The 22,116-nt window shown below is 35.8% G+C and overlaps 1 protein-coding gene across 1 annotated transcript in view; it reads right to left on the bottom strand.

The window, feature by feature from the left end:
• NAA35 (N(alpha)-acetyltransferase 35, NatC auxiliary subunit) overlaps nucleotides 1-22,116 on the bottom strand; it is an 87,437-nt gene that overhangs the window by 53,500 nt on the left and 11,821 nt on the right. Inside the window, exons 4-9 of the mRNA XM_029201711.1 lie at nucleotides 21,891-22,005; nucleotides 20,750-20,824; nucleotides 18,332-18,499; nucleotides 1,492-1,558; nucleotides 1,369-1,412; nucleotides 117-167 (exon numbers count right to left, since the gene is read on the bottom strand). Of these exons, the coding sequence (XP_029057544.1) occupies nucleotides 117-167; nucleotides 1,369-1,412; nucleotides 1,492-1,558; nucleotides 18,332-18,499; nucleotides 20,750-20,824; nucleotides 21,891-22,005 (520 nt within the window). The remainder of the gene's footprint in view (nucleotides 1-116; nucleotides 168-1,368; nucleotides 1,413-1,491; nucleotides 1,559-18,331; nucleotides 18,500-20,749; nucleotides 20,825-21,890; nucleotides 22,006-22,116) is intronic.

Genomic DNA, 22,116 nt, shown 5'->3' on the forward strand with positions numbered 1-22,116 from the left:
AATGTCCAATTTGTAAAGAAATACCTTAAAAAGGGCTTCCATAAATTATAACGTAGTTCATAAAACTACAACATTAACTTCTCTGATATTATCTACCAGAAAATAAGTTCAATTACTTCTAGTTCAACTTCTGGATCTCTTTCTTCTCCCTGTCGACTTCGAGTACTCTAAAATTTTAAAAAAGGTACATTAAAACACACACAAACCTGTAAAAGCATTAGATTACAATTATACAAGGTAAAGCAATAAATTAATTTATTGAATATATGCAAGAATCTATTTGAAGAAAAATATTTGGAAGAAGAAAGCTGTATCAATTATTTATTTTCCTATTAATACTATGTACAGAAAGTTCATTTTGATATAAATTATAAAGATCACACAAAAGAATAAGGTATTAAAAACAGCAAAAGCAATGAAAAGCAGAAGCACATGGTACATAGTACTTCCTGCTTTTAAAAAATCTATTAACTGAAATTCCTGATGCTCTCCAAACTAACCCTGTTAGAAAAAAAAGTAACCTATACAAAATCACATCATAAAGTCACATGGTAAATACTGATCAGTTCTATACTAAAATGCAAAACATCTTGTTAATACATGTGTTACATATGGTTGACTATTCTGACAAAATTCCAAGGCAGTACCCACAGGAAGATCTGGTAGATCGGGGTTCTAGCCCTGGAGCTGCCACTTACTAATGGCATGCCCTTAATAAGACTCAAGACAGGTTACTTAACTCTTTTCAGCTGTATTTTCTTCATCTAAAAGTACATTTTATTGCCTAATGCACTGAATAACTGTAAATATCTGATAAGACAATAATGCAAAATTGTTTTGACAACCATGCTGTGTTATACAGGTATAAAAAAACAGAAGAAATGTAACTTTTTTTCATTTTTAATTTCTATGAGAACAAAATCATCAGGATCATCTGGTCAAAGGATGTCATTCATAGAAGGCTTTTAATCAGATTTGAGGAGCTTCCATTTACTGAGCTCTTCTGCTATGTTCTACACACTGCCCTAACTATTAATGATACAAAGGTGAAGAAGGTAGTCCTTACCTTTGAGGAATTTAAAATTCTAGAATCTTATGCTATTCTTAAAATAGCATACTAAAATTTTAAAACACTGGCAAAAAATTGAAAAACTTTGAAAGGGTTAAATTTTCAACACTTGAAAGTAACACTACTTCACCAGAAACCCCTCTAGCAGTGTTCTAATTCATTACAAAAAAACGGTACAGCATATATAAAGAAAGTTGGTGGTCCTACCTACACTAGCTATCTGTAATTAGCTAAAGTTAACCTGACATTTAGAAGAATATAAATATCCTATACCAAAGAAAAGAGAAAAAAATATATACCTTTACTCTTCTTTGCATGTCATCCTCCACATCTTTTAGCATGCCTAGAAAGAGAGACAATGATTTTAAAAGGAAACAAATCCAAATGTAAAATTTGTGAATTATATTTATAAATGGTTTTACCTGTAACTCGAAGATCTGTCACACTGTTGGCCATTTTAAATCCATAAGTCATTGACTGAAAATCTTCCTATACAGAAAAGCAATAATTAGGCCCTTGAACAATAGCAAAACCTTTCATTATATTTCTCTTACAAAATCACTATTTGCTAATAAGAAAACAGTAATGGAATGTCACCCTAAATATTGCTATCATACATCCAAGCTATCTTTACAGGCATACCATTAAAACACCACATTCTAATGTTGTCTCTGTCCCCTTAATTTCAATTGCTGTCCTTAGGCTATTTAAACATACTTGCATTTAATATGTTCATTTGCAAAATAATGCTTATGATAATATCACAAATAATTCCCACTTACAAAGAATTCTCACATTCACAGGTGAACAATAAATATGTAATAATTACTATTTGCAAAATTTAAACAAGACTCTTCAAAACTTATTATATGTCATTTTACACACTGTTAGGCTAAAAGGTTAAGTCTTCTCAAACAGAATTACTCAGTGACAGCAAAACCACATTCCCGCTTCTGCCCATTGTAAAGAAAACAAATGATTCATACATGGATTCCCACTCCCAAAATCATTTAAAACACTGCTGGGATATTAGCAAATTAAGTGGTTTGCTGGATTCACTATGAAGAGTTTAATAATATCTGGCTGATTTCAGCTAAGAAGTTAGAAGTTCTATTAAAGGAGTGTTTCTGCCATATTACGATTCTTATAAAAATGTATATAAAAGCCTAATATAATGAAATAACAGATATTCACAGCAGTGGCCAGAACTATAGTGAGATTTCTGGACTCTTAACAAAAACATTCAGTAAGCATGCAATTCATGTCAGGTACTATATCTGACAAACAGAAGTACAAACAATGTCTCTAGTCTGAAAGAACTCAGAATTGTATGCCTCACAGGACTGGGTCTTTCAAAAGTCTCAGGCTGTATTACAGAGCTATAAACTTACGCTCCAGATGAAGTTTATACTCTATCTCTACTTGGACATCAAACAGGATTCTCAAATTATACATGTCTAAATAGGAGCTCTCCTAGTGTTTACCACATTGCTAAAAGGCACCCCCATCCCATTACTCAGGCTGAAAACCTGCATTTCAAGTCATCTTGTTTTCCTGAAACCCATATCAGATCCATCAGAAAACACTGTAGGATCTATCTTCAAATTCTAATCACCACGTCTGACTCCTTTCACAGCTATCTCCAGTTCAAGGATCCACCATCTTTCACTTCTATAACTGTCTCCAGACAGGTCCCCCACCTTCCACAACTGTCTGCTATATAATTTATTCACCACCAAAGGCCAAAGGGATTGTTTTAAGATAGGCCATTTCATGTCACTTTCTACTCAAAACTTTTCAGGAATTTTCTTCCTCACAGTAAAATCCCAAATTCCTCCATGGCCTCTAAGGCCCTCCATCATGTGGCCCTGGTCTCCCTCTCCAACCCCATTTCCTACCTACCACTCATCTCCATGTTCACTGCACTGCAATCACACAGGCCTTCTTGTTGTCTTCAAGCATATCAAACACATACTCTTCTCAGGACCTCTGTACCCACTGAAACCCCCTCCCCAAACTGATTTTCTTCAAAAGATTTACAAAGCTCCATCCCTTACTATATTCCAGCCTCTGTTTCAATGTCAATTTCTCACACGAGGGTTTACCCTGTGCATTCTCTCTAAAATAGCACCCTCCACCACTTTATATCCCCTTTCCCTACTTAACTTTTCTTCACAGAACTTGTCACCACCTGACATTATATATGTAATTTGTTTACTTACACACTGACTATTTGTCCCAAGGAATGCATAATCTCTGAGCTCAGGGCTTTAGCTCAGGGCTTTGTTGTATTCATGCTTTATCTCTAGGGCTTAGAATAGTGCTTGGCACAGAGTACTATTCAAACCTATTTGTTGAAGGAATGATGAGCTACTTCAGGGCAGGGGCCATTTGGCCGTTAACCTTACTAAGAACATCAGGCTGGTTACAAGTTACACTGAGGAGTGGTGGAGACTGTGGCAAATGAGAGAACATACATGTCATCTAAAGGAAGTAGGCCGCTGCTTACCCTCTTATGGTCATGAATGAATACAGCACTAGTTTGGTACGGTCTCCTAGGTTTTCAGAACAAAAACCTAATTTAATGTAAAATCATCAGACCTTTTAATGTTACCAAGTTTTAAAAAATTAAGTAGTCCAACACTGTGTAGAAAAAACAAAACGGGAAAAAAAAAGCAACCTGTAAGCCCTATCTGTGGACCCTTAAGTTTGCCAAGAAGAGTCTAAGGAAAAGCATTCATCTGGGAGACTATCACAGGTCTGTGTAATAAATACAAACCTCAGTAACAAGAACTTAATCTAAGTCATTGGAGGTCTGAAGCAGAAGAGTTATGTCAACAGATGCTGCCATTAAAATATCACTACTGAAACTCTGTGGACTTAAGGAGGACAAAAATCAAAGTAAACCCAGAGAGACCAGATACTGGATACCACCCAACACTCCAAGCAGGAGCTGATGGTGAACGGGACTGATACCATAACCAGAAATGATGAGAAGTTGTTGAAATCAGGATATATTTAAAAGGTAAAGCCAACATGATGTGCTGAAGAACTGAATATGAGGTAAACTGTAGTACAATCAAGGGTTTTCGGTCTGAGCAACTAGTAAATTATGATGCCATTTACTCAGATGGGGCAGTTTGGGAGGAGCAGGTTTAAGGGCAGAAATGGAACACAATTTTAACTATATTAAGTTTGTATTTCCTTTGGTCATCCACGGGAAGATTTCAGGAAGGCACTTGCTTGAGTCTGAAAGTCAGAGGAGGAAATCAGGATTAGCGATATCAATTTGGACTTCATCAGCTTATAGTTGGTATTAAAAGCCACAGAACTAGAGGAAATCAACCCAGGGAGAGCCCAAGAGAACTGGAGATCTACAGGAGCAAGCACAGGAAATGGACTAACCAGTGAGAAAGAAAGAAATCCAACAGATTGTCATAATAGGAAGATAAGAAGCAAGTATTTCAAAAAGTGGTCAGTTGAGTCTAATGAAGCCGACAGGCTGAAGAGGGAGGAATGAGAACACTGGATTTAGCAAGACGGATATCATTAAGGAGCTTGCTAAAACCAGTTTCTGTAGTGGTAGAAGAATGTCCAATTGGTGTGGGTGAGAAGAGAAAGTAAAATAATATTAACAGCTCATTCAAGGAGTTTTTGGTACATATAGGGTAGCAGAGAAATGAGACTGTAGATATAAGGAGCCATGGCATCAAGGGAACTGCGGTGTTTTGGTTTTAAATTGAGTCATGTAAAAACATGTTTATATGCCAGTAAGAATAATCTAGTAGAGAAGGATACAGCAGTAACACAATACAAAGAAAGGGATACTAACTGCAGTAGGCTAGAGGGGAGGGAATCTAGAACACAGTGGAGGGGCTGAGAGCTTAGAATGTCACAGGGATACTTTCGTTTTAACAACAACAGTGTGGATACCATAACAGGTTAGCATTTGTGATAATGAGAAGATGGGATACTTCTAATTACATCTGACTGTATCTAATATCCCATTATGGTAGAAAGCAAGCTGACAGTGAGAGTTGGCACTGGAGGTCTGAGAAGTAACAGATGGGGAAAAGTTACCTTAGAGACTAGAAAAGCAAGTTTGCTACGGAAGTGTTGTAGGATAGGATTGTCTCTAGTGTTGAGTGCCCATCTGAGACTTGCAGTCCTAAAATTAAAGTGAGAACAGACACACAGATGTGAATTTTCCCCAGCTGCCTTCTGTTGTTTGGGTGCAAGAAAGCAATTTTAGCACTAACTGGGCCATGGAAATGAGAACGTGAGGAAAGTAACAGAGAAAACTAAAGCGACAGCACCTATGAATTGGAGGTCTCTATGGCACTAAAGGGCAGAAGGAATAGGGGAATCCAAGTAAGTGGTATGGATCAAAGGATAGTTTGATATCCTTTGATATAGTTTGATAGCTTGATATCAAGATTTTAGAGGTGAGTAATTAGTAGGGAAAAAATTTTGTCCATTTCTGAGCAATGGACAAATCATTTTCTGAGCACCCTATGATGGCTGGTATAGGCTAAACACCAGGGATACAATGGTAAAATACTATCACTGCAATTATAGAGCTTATTATCCAGGGACAGAAGTAAGGTGTCTTGACAGATAAAGCCCATGTTCTTCACTTGTACTCTACAATATCTTTACAATACTACCAAGATATAACTGCAGAAAATTATAAGGGATATTTAGCATTCTATAAAACACAGCATTTAAAACAATGCAGCCCTGCAAAGAAATTTAGAATAGTAAATGTTTACAATCATATCTGTAACAGAACACCCAATATCAGAATTGAATGTGATTTCACCAAAGCAGTAATCTTGATTGTACTAATATTCTAATTAAGTAAAACTGTTTCAACTGCTTCTAAAACTTAATAGTCACAATGTATTAGTTGTGATTTATTACTGCTTTAAACATTCATTTCACAGATAAAATACTTCGCATAAATATTTCAGGGGCTCCTAAAATAATCTGATTCATTCAACTAAAATTTGAGTACCTACCACAGACCAGATACTGGGTAACCTAGTAAGGGTACAAGTAAGGGCAAAACATGAGCACAGATAATTCAGATTAGGACTTGAAACAATTTAAATGTCCATTAGTAAGTGGCTTGTAATTTATTGTACATACAGTGGAATACTGCTGCTGCTGCTGCTCCTACAACTACTAATAGCAGCTAATGTTATTAAGTGCTTATCAGGTGCCAGGCATTGTTCTAAACATTTTACTTGTTAATTTGTTAATCCTCACAATAATGCTCTAAGGTGGGTACTTTTATAAACTACATTTTATAAATGAGGAAACTGAGGCATAGGAAGTTTAAATTCTGAAAAACCACAGAGCTAGTAAGCGACAGAGTAAGAACACAAACTTATGTGGTCTCACTCCCCAGAGGCTTTTCTAATTTTTATTCTGAAAAAAATTCAGATCACAAAAATAGTAAAGAGAAGTCCCATGTTGCCTTCACCCATATGATAACATTAAACCACATTTACATTATAATTCTCTATTTTTCTTCCCTGAAACCTTTGAGACTAGGTTGCAGACTATGATACCCCTTTATCTGTAAATGTCAGTGTGATTTTATAAAAACAAAAATCATTCTTTTACAAAACCACAATACAATTATCACATCAGGAAACTGACGTCTCTTTAACCTGGAACACTTCTTTTGTCCTTGTCTTTCATGCCCTGACATTTTAGAACAGTACAAGCCAAAGTTATTTTGTGTATGTCCCTCAATATGGGTTTGTCTTATGTTTTTCCGAAATTCAAATCAATTTAATATTTGATAGGATATTTGACCGGAATACCACAGAAGGGATGTTGTGTCCTTCTTAGATCACTGAATCTGGAGACACATGGTGTTGACTTATCCCATTACTGGTGGTTAATTCTGGCCACTTGGCTAAGATACTAAGTGTCTACACTGTAAACTTATCATTTTCCCTTTTGTAATTAATAAATGTCTTGTGGGATGATACATTGAGGCTAGGTACAAATCCTGTGTCTCATTACACTTTTGTCTACTAGTTTGAGCATCCTTTGATGATTCATGCCAGAAATAGTTCTTCAAAATCTGTATTCTCAACACGATGCAATGCAAATAAAAACAATGAGGTAGATCTACCTACATGTGCTGGTATGTGCAGAAATCTATTCTCTATACTCTGTGGGAAAATGCAAGTTGCAAACAGTCTACATAATTCCATCATGTTAAGTAAAATACACATGGGTACATACATAAAAAACATTTGGAAAGATATACATCAAATGGATAATAGTGTTTACTCTTTGCCAGACAAGCCAAGAACTTTTATAGTTTCATTTATTTACTGTTGTATTAGAAATATGCTCGGCTGCAAGTAAGAGAAAAATCCAACTACATTGACTTAAGTGATACAGATTTACAGCATGCCAAATAACATGAACATTAGAATATTAGAAAGTAATCTTTCTTTCGGCTCCACTATCCTAAGCTTTTAGATTTTTACATCTGTCACTTCATGTTCACAAAATGAAGCAGGACCTCCAAACATCACATCCATATTCAAGCGGTATACTAAGAGTAAGAGGGAATGCTATAATAATTACACCAGGACAAAAGGTGTCAGGCAGGACTGCTCTATGCAAACCAGCATGTACAGACACTAGCTATGACAGAAGAACATGCTAAAGAACAACAGAGAACAAAACTGAAGTCTGGGGAAGTCAGGAGACTGGGATACAAGTTTAAAGATAAGTAAGACTCTGCCCTAAAAGGGTAAGGAGAAGAGAAAAGACCAAGGGGTCAGAAGCAACATCCTGTGCACGAACATGGGATAATGAAAGAGAATAACATATAGGACCAGCTGAAGAATAAAATGCCAGGGGAGAAGAAAAAGGTATACAGGCATACCTTATTTTACTATATTTTACTTTATTTCACTTTGCAGATACTGCATTTTTTAAAAAACAAATTGAAGGTTTGTAGCAACCCTGCATTGTCAGATGATGGTTAGCATTTTTTAGCAATAAGGTATTTTTTAATTAACGTATATACATTGTTTTTTTAGACATAATGCTGTTTCACTTAATAGACTACACTATAGTAAATATAACTTTAACATGCACTGGGAAACCAAAAAATTCGTGTGACTCGTTTTATCGCAATATTTGCTTTATTGTGGTGGCCTGGAACCATACCTACAATATCTCCAAGGTACGCCTGTAATAAATACCACAATGAAGTATCACCTCACACCCAAAAGAATGGTGATCATCAAAAAGGCAAGGGATAACAAATGCTGGCTAGGATGTGAAGAAAAAATAACCCTTGTGCACAGTTAGTGGGACTGTAAACTGGTTCAATCACCGCGGAGAACAGTATGGAGGTTACCCAAAAAATTAAAATTAGAACTACCATCCAATCCAGCAATCCCATTAATGGGTATATGTATATCCAAAGGAAATGAAAACAGGTAACCAAAGAGACATGCACTCTAATGTTTATTGCAGCATTATTCACAAAAGCCAAGGTATGGAAACAACCTAAGTGTCCATCAATGAATGAATGGATAAAGAATATGTATATTTATACAATGAATAATATGCAGCCATAAGAAAAAAAGGAAATTCTGCCATTTGCAGCAACATTAATGGACCCTGAGGACATTATGCTAAGTCAGACAGAGAAAGACAAACACTGTATGATCTCTCTCATATGTGGAATCTAAAAAAACCAAAATCGTAAAAGCAAAGAGTAAAATGGTGTTTACCAGGGGCTAGGGGTGGGGGAATTGGGAAGATGTTGTTTAAGGGTACAGACTTGCAACTAGTCAATTAGTAAGTCCTAGAAACCTAATATACAGTACAGTGATTACAGACAACAAAACTATTATAAACATTAAACTTGCTAAGAGGCTCCATTTTAATTGTTCCCAACACTAGAAGAAATGACAATTATGTAACACAATAGAGGTGTTAGCTAAGGCTACTATGGCAATCATTTTGCAATATAAATGAATCAAATTAATATGCCATACTGCTTAAACTTATACAATGTCGTATGCCATATAACTCAATAAAAAAATTAAGAAGTAATAAAAAATGAGTAATAAAATTGGGGCCAGATGATAAAAAGAGATACTCTAAGGGTTTTGAATTTTATCATGTAGGCAGTAGAAACAATGGACTTTTGGTTAAATGTGGTATTTCCACTACACCTCTTGAAATCATCAGTAAAGGAATGAAAATTCTGAATTCCAAAGAACAAAGAAGACAGAATGGAAGACAACATTCAAGACACATAAGGCAATTTTTGGAAGATGCCAAGTAATTGGACAACAAGAGAAGCCACTGCAATGAGAAGCCTGCACACAGCAACTGAAAAGTAGCCCCTGCTCGCTGCAACTAGAGAAAGCCTGCGCGCAGCAACAAAGACCCAACACAGCCAAATATAAAATAAATTAAAAAAAAAAAAAAGAAAAAGATGTAGGGCTAGAGGAATAAGAAGCTGGATGTATAAGAAAGGAGCTCTTAGACTCCCATCCTCACTGTGCACAGCAAAGTGATACGCCTATCATTTTATTCCCAGCACTTGCCACAATGTCCAGCGTATGCTAATGAAATCAATAAACAGATAGTACAGACTAAGGATAGGCAAATTTTTTCTTAAAGGGCCAGGTTATATATATTTTATGCTTTGCAGACCAAGTGGCAAAACAGAGAATACTGAGTAGGCACTTATATAACTATATAAATGTAACCATTTAAAAGGAAAGAAAATATTCTTAGCTCAAGGACCATAAAAGACACAGGCAGCAGGGCTGGTCTGCAGGCTGTAGTTTGCCAAGGACTTTCTGAGGGTTTAGATGCAGGGTACAGGAGAAAGAGAAGAGTTAAGGATGATGCCCAGGTTTTTGGTCTGCGCAACTAGAAGAATGGAGTTCCATTTGCTAAGATTGAGAAGACTACAGAAGAAAGAAGTTGGAAGCAAGGCGAAAACCAGCAGCTTCATTCTGGAAATGTTATGTATGACATCCTAGTGAGAATGTAGGAATAGGCAGCAGCATATATGAATATGACATTTAGGGAACAAGCCTAGGTTAAGAATATAAATTTGGCCTCATTAGCAGAGACAGAATTTAAAAATATGAAACTTCATGAGATCATCAAGAGTATAGATAAAGAAGTGTAAAGACTGAGCCTGAGTCACACCAATGTTTAGAGCTGTGCGCCACATAACTACCGAGCACTTGAAATGAGACTAGTTCAAACTGGGATATGCTGTAAGTGTAAAATACATACCAGATTGAGAATATTCAGTAGAAAAAAAAGAATTCAAAATATTTCATTAATATTTTTTCCCCAAAATATCTGGACCAATTTATTCTCTCTCCAACAGTGAAAAGAAGTATCCATTTTAGGGACTTCCCTGGTGGTCCAGTGGCTAAGACTCCGTGCTCCCAATGCAGGGGGCCCGGGTTTGATCCCTGGTCAGGGAACTAGATCCCGCATGCCACAACTAAAAGATCCTGCGTGCCACAACTAAGACCCGGCACAGCCAAATAAATAAATAAAGATTAAAAAGAAAAAAAAAAGAACTGTCCATTTTATTGCTCTGTTGCAAGCTTCAGGTTGTCTCAAATTTATACCCATTTATTTCACAGGCCAAAAAAATGATATCTAGTTTTAACATGCATTTTTGGATCATTAGTGAGTTGTTTAAAAAAATTCTTTTCCCACAATTTTGTAAGCCATATGCATTTCCTGTTTTGTAAATTGTCTCTTCCCCCACTTCTAAGGTCCAGTGGCAGGCAGATAATACCCTACAATTAGTGTCTTGCCCAGCTTTCCATAGAAGTGGGTAGTAATACTAAATAAAAAACAGATGTGATACTACTATGGATTGGTATCCTCCACACAGGATACCCTATGCAGCTAGGGTCATTAATGTTTTTTAACTGATTATATATTGAAGTATTATTTTAGATATATAGGGCTAAGTAAATAAAATGTTATTAAAATTAACTTTACCCACGGTTACTAGAACATTTTAAATTATGTATGTGGCTTGCATTATATTCCTATTGGATACTGCTGGTTTAGAGAATGAGATGACAAACAAGAACAACCAGTGAGATGAGAAACCAGAAAATAATTTGTTTCAAAGATGGAGTGATCAACTATGTCAAAATCTTCTGATAGGTCGAGTTTAAGACCAAACATTAACCACTGGGTTTAGCAACACTGAGGTCTCTGATGACCATAATGTCACAATTTTGGTGGAACACATGTTCAAAGCCTGACCGGAGTGGATTCAACAGAGAAGAGGAGAGAACCAGAGACAGTGGGTATGAACACCTCTTAAGGATACTGGCTGAAAAGAAGAACTGAGATATGGGCAGAAGCTGAAGGACAAGACTATGCCATGAAACGGTATTTCTGAGATTGAGTAACATGAATAAAGCATGTTTGTATGCTGATAGGAATGATCCAGTAGAGCAGCAAATTCATTACGCAAGGGATAAAGGTGAGAATTGGTAGACCAATGTCTTTGAATATAAGACTGAGTATGGAATCTAAGGCGCAAGCAGAAGGGATCACTCTTAGGAGCAGAGAAAGTTCATCTACATAACAGAAGGGCAGCAGAAAAGAGGTCACATATGCAGGTAGGTGGGAAGACTGCTTCCGTTTATTCAGTGCAATAGAAAGGCAGGTCATTTGCTTCAAGTGAGGATGGCCAAAGTGTTAGAAGTTTGAGGGGAGTGGAGTGAATGAACTAGGGAGATGTAATGATTGCTAGGGAGCACTGAGGGCCTACATGCAGTTACTGGTGATGAAATGGTAGTAGGACCAATCAGTGGAAATGCATTTTTTTCCAGTCACACTGAGATGTGCAGGTAGGCAAAGGGTTAGATTCAACTAGAATTGAGGTATAACAAGGCAAGAGAGGAAGGGAGCTGAAAGTATATGCAAGAGAATGACTGTAATAAAGGATGATGATACTTAAATTTGGAAAAGAGGGTCAAGAGGTTAATAACAATGAAGCAATGATATAAATAAACTGAAGTCCAAATAGGAGTGAAGAACTCTAGGAATCAGAACACAAGTAATTTAGAAACAGAGGTGGTGGTCTAAGAACGGGATGCTTTAAACTTCAAAGATCATTAAGGGGTTTCAAAGACTAATCTAAGGTATGGTCATTAAAAAGAGAAATCCTAAATGCTTCTAAAGAGAAAACATGAGTCGCATATCAAGAATCAGGATGGTAACACTGGGATTACAAATCAGTGGAACAATGCCTTCAAAATGCTTATTTTCCAGCCTAGAAATCCATTACAGCCAAACTATCAATCAGGTGTGAGGGCAGGGAAGACATTTTCAGACATGCAAGGTCTCAAAGAAAAATTCCCTCCCTGTCTCCCCGAAGAAACTGAAGACACTGCACAAAGTAATAAACTAAGAACAATAAAGGCACGAGATGCAGGTAACTAGGGATCTAACAAAAAAGAGAGGGAAATGGAATTCCCAGGAGAATGGTGCAGAGAAACCTGGGATGACAGCTGTGCAGTGGGCCTAGAAAGCAACTGACCCAGCCTGAAGCTAGAGAACAAAGAACTTCAAGAAGAGCATTTCAAAACAAAAATTATAAATTACCTGATATATATATAGATATAGATATAGATGTTTATATACACGACGAAATATATGGATTACCTGATGTGTTTAATAATAATGGGAAAGGAAGAATTAAGGAAAAGTACACATAAAACTAAGCAAGCCAAAAAGAAGAGGTAGTTATTACCTTCAAGAAAAAAAAAATTTGTATGAGGAAAAAAAAGCATACACTACTCTGGCTCACCTGTCATTAATATATATACAATCACAATAATGTTAGAATTGAATGATTTAACCACAAAGTGAATTACTATTTGAAGTGAGGAGGAGGTAATGTATGAATGCTAAACATATGCTAAAAATGTGCTGCTATACTATAGCTAAAAACTGATAAACCCTTAAACCCAGAAACTAGAATATAAGCCTATTATACAGAAACACAGAAGTAGATAGTAGAAAAAGGTAAAAGAATTGAATATTATTATGAATGGATAAGGAAAGAGCAGAGCACTATAATTTTTTCATTGTAAGTCTTGTGGGCTATTCGATTTTGTATACTATGTACAAGTATTATTATTTTATTAAAATACACACCCTAGTGAAAACTTTCAAATAGCAAAACTGAACATGACCAGATATCTTTAAGAAGATATCTTTAAGAAGATATCTTTAAGAAGATAACTGATGGTCAAGTGGAGAATGGACTAGAGGGAAAAGGCTAGGCCAGAAAGTAGAGTTCAGAAACTCTCACAGGAGCCTAACCTAAAGCTGACAGGGGCATGAACTAAAGCAGGAACAATGAGAGGGAAGAAAAAACAGTGCCCAGATTCAAGACACTTGCAAGGTAAAAGGATCTGGATGTTGGAGGTTAAAAAAAGTAATCAAAGATAACACTAAAGACACCATTTTACAAGATACAGAATCCAAGAGGAAAAGCCACCTGATGGGGGAACTGTGGTTCCCATTTGCACGTGAGCAAGATATCGAGAAAGAAACATCTTTAGGCAACTGAAAACGTCTCCAGTTCAGGAGTAAAAACAAAGCAGAGACAAAATACATAATCATTTAGGAACTTCTGAAGCATCCATTTCAAACAAGCAAATTATTTAAGTCGCTCTTATTTATTCATCACCAGGCCTCTTAAGGATTTTACTAGATCAATTTTTTTTTTTAATTATTAAAACTGAGACAAATTTATCTGGAAAATCTGAGAAGTTTAGCAAAACAGGAAAAATATCATCTTTCCAGCCTAGGAGCTAACTTTTGTTTATGTTTCTTTTCAGTTTTATTTTTACATAATTGATTACATTGTGTGCTGCCTTCTTAATCTTTTAAAGTATGCCTTTTTCCATGATATTACTTTGTCATCACTATATATTCATTACATGTAATCAATTATGTGTAATAAATTAACCATAATTTATTTCAACCATAACACTAATGGTGGCATTTTGATTGATACCAATTTTCACTATTAAAAACAATGATTAATGTATTTGGGCATAAAGTGTCCACATTTCTAATAATTTCTTTAAGGCTGAGTTCTAGAGGTGAACTAAGTAGTTGAAATGGTGTCAATATGTTTAAGACTCTTGATATATACAATGCTAAACTGTTTTCCAAAACAGCTATGCTAATGCATACCCCCCACTATTAAAAAAAAAAAAATGTGCCAACATATTGCATCCTTCCCAACATTGAATATTCTCATTTTAAAAACTTTGTAGATGAAAAGTGAACTGATTATTATTTTGTTTTTCTTGGATTACAGTGAGCCTAAATTTTTAAAATATTATGGCCATTTGATAACCTTCCTCTATGAATGGGCTATTTATTTTATTGCGCATTTATTCATTCGGGTTTTAGTGTTATGCTTTATTTGAATGGGATCTTAATACATAAAAATTGATTATTTTGTTGTCTATATTTTTCCGAAGACTTTTTTCTATCAGTTTTCTTCCTATTAGTCCTTTCCTTTAGGATTTCTCCCATCTCTTAGTAAGTCCTTCATGCAGAGACTATATAGAAATTTGATTGATTACTTCTATCATAAAAAAATTTTTTTAGTTTATTTAAAAAGAAAGTAATACATGCATATAATAAAAATTCCAATAGTAAAAACAAGTATATACCCTGACCCTCAAATACCCTAGTTATCTTGTGTATGAAGATTTAACTACCTATCTCTTTAGAAAAAAGAAAACAAAAACAGTAGCAAGCTACACATGCTTTTCTACACCTGACTTATTTTACATTAATTTGGAGATCTAATCTCATCTGTGTAAGTAAGCCTACCTCCTCCTTTGTAAAGGTTACACAGCACTTACTTGGCTGCATGAATGTAGTGTCATTTAATGAGTCTCCTACTGATGGACTTTAGTTACTACAATTAACGTCCTTGTACGTAGACCTTTGGGGATAAGCACAAATATATTTATAGGCTAAATTCCTAAAAGTGAAACTGCTGAAACAAGACATGCATTTTAAGTCACAGATATTACTAAACTGCTCTTTTAAAAAGTTGTATGAATTTACACTCCCATCAAAAAATGTACAAATCTTGCTTATAATGGAATCCTGTCCTAACTAATAAATGTGGAGGAAGTGCTAGAGTTCAAAATCATCATTTTGCAGCCAACACAGTCAAGATTAGTCCAAGCAAGTACCATGAATGGATACTAAATATACAGGGAGAGACTTTAATGAGCAGGATATTTATATGATCTTAAAAAGTGTTTCCCTATAGATTGCTTATTATGTATGCAAGGTTAGATATAGTAACCATATGGGAATGTAAAGTGGTACCGCCACTATGGAAAACAGTATGGAGGTTCCTCAAAAAACTAGAGTTGCGGGCTTCCCTGGTGGCGCAGTGGTTGAGAGTCCACCTGCCGATGCAGGGGACACAGGTTCGTGCCCCGGTCCGGGAGGATCCCACGTGCCGCGGAGCAGCTGGGCCCGTGGGCCATGGCCGCTGGGCCTGCGCGTCCGGAGCCTGTGCTCCGCAACGGGACAGGCCACAACAGTGAGAGGCCCGCGTACCGCAAAACAAAAACAATGTAAATCAACTATACTTCAGTAAAATAAAAATTTTTTTAAAGTAACCATATAGCAATCAGAAAACACCTTGATGGGGTGATAAAATCACATCACCACTGAGGGGCAGATGGACACTGTATGCCTCAGATGTGATACCATAAGAAGGACACAACATCACTCACATCATATGCCAGCCAGGACTGCATAATACAAATCTAATCATGAAGAAAGAGCAGACAAACCCCAAGTGAGGAACATTCTATTAAAAAAGGGAAAGTAGGAGAGGGCTGCATTTTCCAAAAATATCACTGTCATTAGAGACAAAAGGATAAGGAACTGTTGTAGATTAAAGGACACTAAAGAGATATGCAGCTAAATGAAGGACATGATCCTAGACTGGATCCCATACCGTAGGGAAAGATAAGAAGGACATTACTGAGTCAATTGATAGAAATGGAACATGGGTAATGGACTGGTATTATAGATTTACTGAGGTTGATAATTGTGCTGTAGTTGTGTATGAGAGTGCCATTTTCCTTACAAGGTGCATACTGATGTGTCTCAGGGAAGAAGATCATAATGTACACAACTTACTCTGCAATGATTCAGAAAAAAAATACATATATACATACACGCATGAGAGAAAAACTGAAAAAACAAATGAGATAATAGGTTAATAGCAGGTGAATCTGGGTGTTCTTTGTGCAGTTACTGTAACTGCTATTATTTGGAAAATATTTCCAAATAAACTTTTTTTTAAAGATTAAAAAGGGAAACAATGACTATTCATATCCTACACACACACACACACACACACACACACACAGAGCATGTGAGTGCCTGTTACAGGTAGAACATGGTATCTCACAGTTTTAATTTGCATTTCTAAAGTCAGGTTAAGCATCTTATGTTTAATGGTCATTCTATTTCCGTAAACTGTCTTCCAATTTTTAAATAACTTTTTACACCTGAAATATTTTTTCTATCTACAATTTACTTTGATGTTGTTATAAACTGAATGTTTGTGTGTCCCCCCCCACTCCCAAATTCATATGTGAAATTCTAATGCCCAATGTGATAGTTATTTGGAGGTGAGGCCTTTGGGAGGAACCCACAGAGTTGTTTAACAAAAAGTCACAAGGCTTAAAAAAAAATAAAAAAGAGGGGGAACCTATAGATCGAGACTTCAGACATATCAATCAACTGCAATAAACAGACTGAATGTGTCCCATCAAATTTTATATGTTGAAACCTAACCTTCAATGTGATGGTACTGGGAGATGGAGCCTTTAGGAGGTGATCAGGTCATGAGGCTGGGGCCCTCATACATGGGATTAGTGTCCTTATAAAAGAGACTCCAGAGAGCTCCCCACCCCTCCTTCTGCCAAGTGAGGCCACAGTGCAAAGATGAACCAGGAAGCAGGCCCTCACCAGGCACCAAATCTGCTGTTGCCTTGATCTTACACTTCTTAGCTTCCAGACTATGGGAAATAAATTATTGTTTATAAGCTACCCAGTCTATGGTATGCTGTTATGGCAGCCTAAATGGACTAAGGCAGATGTAAAATGCTGATGAAGTAATTTTCAAGGGTACTAACTAATTGTTCCAGTACTATTTGGTAAAAAAATCCTTTTTCTGTCCCACTGATTTTTTATGTCTTTTTGGGTATACTTTGAGAATGTACTTAAAATAATTTGTATGACTCTTCTCACTTTTTAACTCAAACTAATCTTTTAAAAAATTCCATCCAAATGGATAAGACTTTCCATAATGATATCCATATCAATTCAAATATGTAGCTAAATAACCAATGAGTGTATAAGAAGGACACAGTATTTCAAAAACAACTCATAAGCTACACATTCAAATGTGAAAATCTCATTAGGCATATATTTCATTATTCTCATATACATAATATAAATTTAGAAAAGCTTTACACTGAACCATTGCTGAAGCCTAAGATATTTATTCTGTATCAGTAACAGTGTGAAAAACAAAACCAGTTTCAACAAAGGAAAGAATTAAACAAAAATAATTACTTATCAATAGCTTCAAATGCTATCACATCTCCCCTTAAAATATCAGTATCTGAAATCTTTTTTTTATGATAAGGAGAAAAAAATCTTTCTATGTCTAAAATGCACAACAATTCCTCAGGCTGAGGTACTTACTACTAAGTGGAAGAAAACGTTTATATTCTAAATTATTCTTCATAACTTTGTTTTCCTTAGCTCCCTCTTATCCAAAGACTGAGATTAACTTCTGTGTTATAATTTATAAGAGCCCTGAGGGACGAGGCTATCTCTTCTATTTTCTTTGTGAATCCCCACAACATCCAAAATAAAGTACGTCTGTACATTACGGATATTCAATGAATGGTACTGACAAAAGGAACACACATTAAGATGAAGGTCCTTTCTTGGAGAAAACTGGATTGTTTTAGCCAATATATTTGTAAACACCAACAGCATATTACTTTAAAAAACTATTTTTAACTATAAATGTTGACAAAAAAATACATATCACACAATCATTTAAATACTTCACAGTGAATAAGGTAGTCAATGAGCTTCAGGAATTCTTGTATTACAAAATCTTACCTCTTCAAAAACAGCAGCTTTATTTACTTTTTCCCTTGCAATGTCACAGATTTTCAAGATACCCAGAGCAAAAGCTTTCATGGCAGGATCTTCTATAAAGTCTGGATTATGAATGTAAAGGCACGTAAATACTGTCTGTGCCAAGGAATGGCCTTCTAACCATGTTATCTATAAAGAAATAAAAGAACACACATGTTTAAGGTGATACACAGAGTCTGAAAAGTCTGATCCAACAGTCAAAGGCCAGAGTGCCACAGGCCCAAATAAATATGATTAATCACAAGATTTAAAAGATGATTAAAAGGAAGGTCAGAAAAGACAAAGTACAGTTAGAATTCACTTTCATTAACTAAAGTCTTTCAAGAATTAACAACATGATTACCTTAAAGTAATAGATATGGGAAGCATTCTTTTATATAATTGTTTGCAAATATTCGGAGATTAATGAAATTACAGGGCCTCCTTACATCACATCCAAAAGCTATCAGTTCTACAAAGCAGTCAATAAAAACCTATGAAATTAAGGAATTCACAACTTTATAGCTAACCCGGTTCTTAGCCACTCATTCAACTCTTCTTTTTCATCCCAACTATTACTAACCCAGTCAAGTGCATCACATCTCACCTAGATTACTACAAGAAACTATGCAACTGTTTCCCTTCCTCCCACCTCTACTTCAGCACCCCCACTCAGAGGGATCTTTCTAAAACACAAAAATAATCAGGCAACACTATTTTGAGTGACTACCATGAGGCAAGTACCATGTGCTAGAAGCTAGAAGAACAGCAGCCAAAACTGAGTAATCATGACATCTAAGTACTATGCTAGGTATTTTCATATATCTTATCTCATTTTTTCCTAACACTTTGAGGAAGGCGGTATTTTTCTCATCTTACATATAAAGAAATAGTCAGAGAGTGTAAATAATTTGTCCAAGTTTATTTAGTTATAACTTACACTAAGTCCAAGAATTCTGCAATAGAGCAAAAAAAAATGCTACATTACAAAATGAGAAAAGCACATGAAAACTGCTCTAATTATGTATTTTGCGTTACTAGTGTGCAGAAGACTTTCCAGACTGAAAACCATCTGCCTATTAAAGTTCAAACTTAGATACAGCCCCAAGTCTCATAGAATTGTTCCTCAACTTTGACAAAAATTCTCCTCCTTGCCTCCTTTTATCCTATTCCACTAGGACAGTAAATGGCTAAAGAGTAATAAAAACATCTCTGAGAGAAACAGACAGCTTTGGAGGAAGAAGAATCAGGATCAGGATTCTGGTTATGCCCCCTACTAGCAAAGTAACCCTAGGCAAATAGGTAAGAGTGGTACCAGATAGCTCGCAGAGCTGATGTAAGACCTAAGTGAGGGACTTCCCTGGTGGCACAGTGGTTAAGAATTCGCCTGCCAATGCAGGGGACAAGGGTTCAAGCCCTGGTCCGGGAAGATCCCACATGCTGCGGAGCAACTAAGCCCATGCGTCACAACTACTGAGCCTGCCCTCTAGAGCCTGCGAGCCACAACTACTGAGCACACATGCCACAACTACTGACGCCCACACGCCTAGAGCCCGTGCTCCGCAACAAGAGAAGCCACTACGATGAGAAGACCACGCACTGCAATGAAGAATAGCCCCTGCTCGCCGTAACCAGAGAAAGCCCGCACGCAGTAACGAAGACCCAATGCAGCCAAAAATAAATAAATAAATTTATTTTTTTTAAAAAAGACCTAAGTGAAAAATACACACAAAAAATACATAACAGAAGTATTTCATACACACTGGCAATCAATGAGTATTTTACTAGATGCACAAATGAAGAAATTTTATATTATTTCTAAGGACAATGATTTAATATCAAGTTTAAAAAAGAAAGGGACAGTCAGAAAGAAGGGGACAGAAAAAAGGGCTGTACAAATGAGAATTTTCCCACAATTAAACCACATGATCCAGGGAAGACAACCTATTCAGCATATATATATAAATCACTAAAAAATTTTCTTCATAGTAGAAAATGGTCAGTTTACTTCAATATACCTTAGATTAGGAAAAAAACTTATCCAAAGCCAATCCAAAATTCTCTTTGGTTTAATTTCATGCTTATTAATGGAATCTCCCAATTTCAGATTTGTTTCCCTGGGTAGCTTGAGAATAAAAAGGGTACTTTGGATAATGCCTATATATTATTATCTTCCTTGGAAACAAAATATCCTTCCAGAAAATGAGAACCTAAAACCACCCAGATGAAAAGATAAAACGCTGTTTCCTACAGCATAACTTGGCCTGCTAATCTTATGTACATCTTACTAGGCCAAGCATTACATATATTTCATATTCAATGTTGTTGTATATACTTTCAAACTGAAATTCAAGTAAATCACAGTTTTTAAATTAACCAACATGTTATCTTAACTCTTACCAAACAGCAAAAACATGTATCCATTATCCCTATCAATTCAGGCAAGGTGAGGTCTTTAATTTTAATGGTGCCATCCTAAAAAGAAGGAGAAATATGACATATAAGTTTTTAAAATATGTATGGCTACTACGTACAATAAATATTTTAAAATATCAATTCTAAGGAAACTATCTCATCATCTGATAAAACTAAGGTGCCAAATAAACTCTGTATTCTTAAAAATAATGTATCTTAATGGGTCTTCAATACGAAAAATCAAAGCCTCTCGAATTTGAAACAGAATAAAGGCCTTTATAAAAAAAGAGAGTCAGGGCTTCCCTGGTGGCTCAGTGGTTGAGAGTCTGCCTGCTGATGCAGGGAACATGGGTTCGTGCCCCGGTCCGGGAAGATCCCACATGCCGCGGAGCGGCTGGGCCTGTGAGCCATGGCCGCTGGGCCTGCGCGTCTGGAGCCTGTGCTCCTCAACGGGAGAGGCCACAACAGTGAGAGGCCCACGTACCGCCAGAAAAAAAAAAAAAATAGAGTCAAACCAACAAGCATTTTAAAAGCACAGTTCAAATTAGTTTTAAACATTAGTAAGTATGAAGCATTTTAATAAACTGAAACTACTCACAAAGAAAATAAAACTACTTACAAAGAAAAAAAATGTTTTAAACATTTCCCTTAAACTAATTAACTATACTACTCATAATTTTTTTTTAACACTATCCACTTACTTAGCAAATCTTTCTTCACAAAATATGCAAAAATTAAACTCTGAGGCAACTATGAATGAACTTCTAAATCAATTCTCATTGAGTTAAACATCTAGTTCACTACCACAAGCATTTTACTTAATATATTAATACATAAAATTTAATCCCTAAGCCAATTACCCAGGTATGTGAATACATACTCAAATGCTTTCAAAAATTAACTTAAAAAGTGCACACAGACACAAATTTAGAGCAAGCTTTTAATGGAGACATTAAACAATAAAAATTTCAATGGAAAGAGAAATAACCAACGCTTGTTTACATACCTGAGAGACATTTAAGAAAATTACACTTTAACATACTAAGTTTAATTTCCATTATTAATCAAAATGTTTTAACATATGAATAACAATAAAAGAAAACACAAATGGCACAATGGTGACTACCTTGATAGCTTGTTCAAAATTGAGAACTTTTCGATTAACTTGGTTTCCAATCATGCCAGCATCCATCTTGGGATCCATCATTTCAATGGCAGACATAGCTTCAAAAAGACCAAATCTGCAAATAAAAAAATTGACTCTACAAATTGTTTATGAACTAATAAGCTTACCCAGATTCCTACAATGGTACAAAAATTATTACAGTACTTTAAATAACTACCCTATTTTA

Source organism: Monodon monoceros, unplaced genomic scaffold (genome assembly GCF_005190385.1).
Source record: "Monodon monoceros isolate NGI ecotype Baffin Bay Population unplaced genomic scaffold, NGI_Narwhal_1 Super_Scaffold_5, whole genome shotgun sequence".
NCBI classification, from domain to species: domain Eukaryota; kingdom Metazoa; phylum Chordata; class Mammalia; order Artiodactyla; family Monodontidae; genus Monodon; species Monodon monoceros.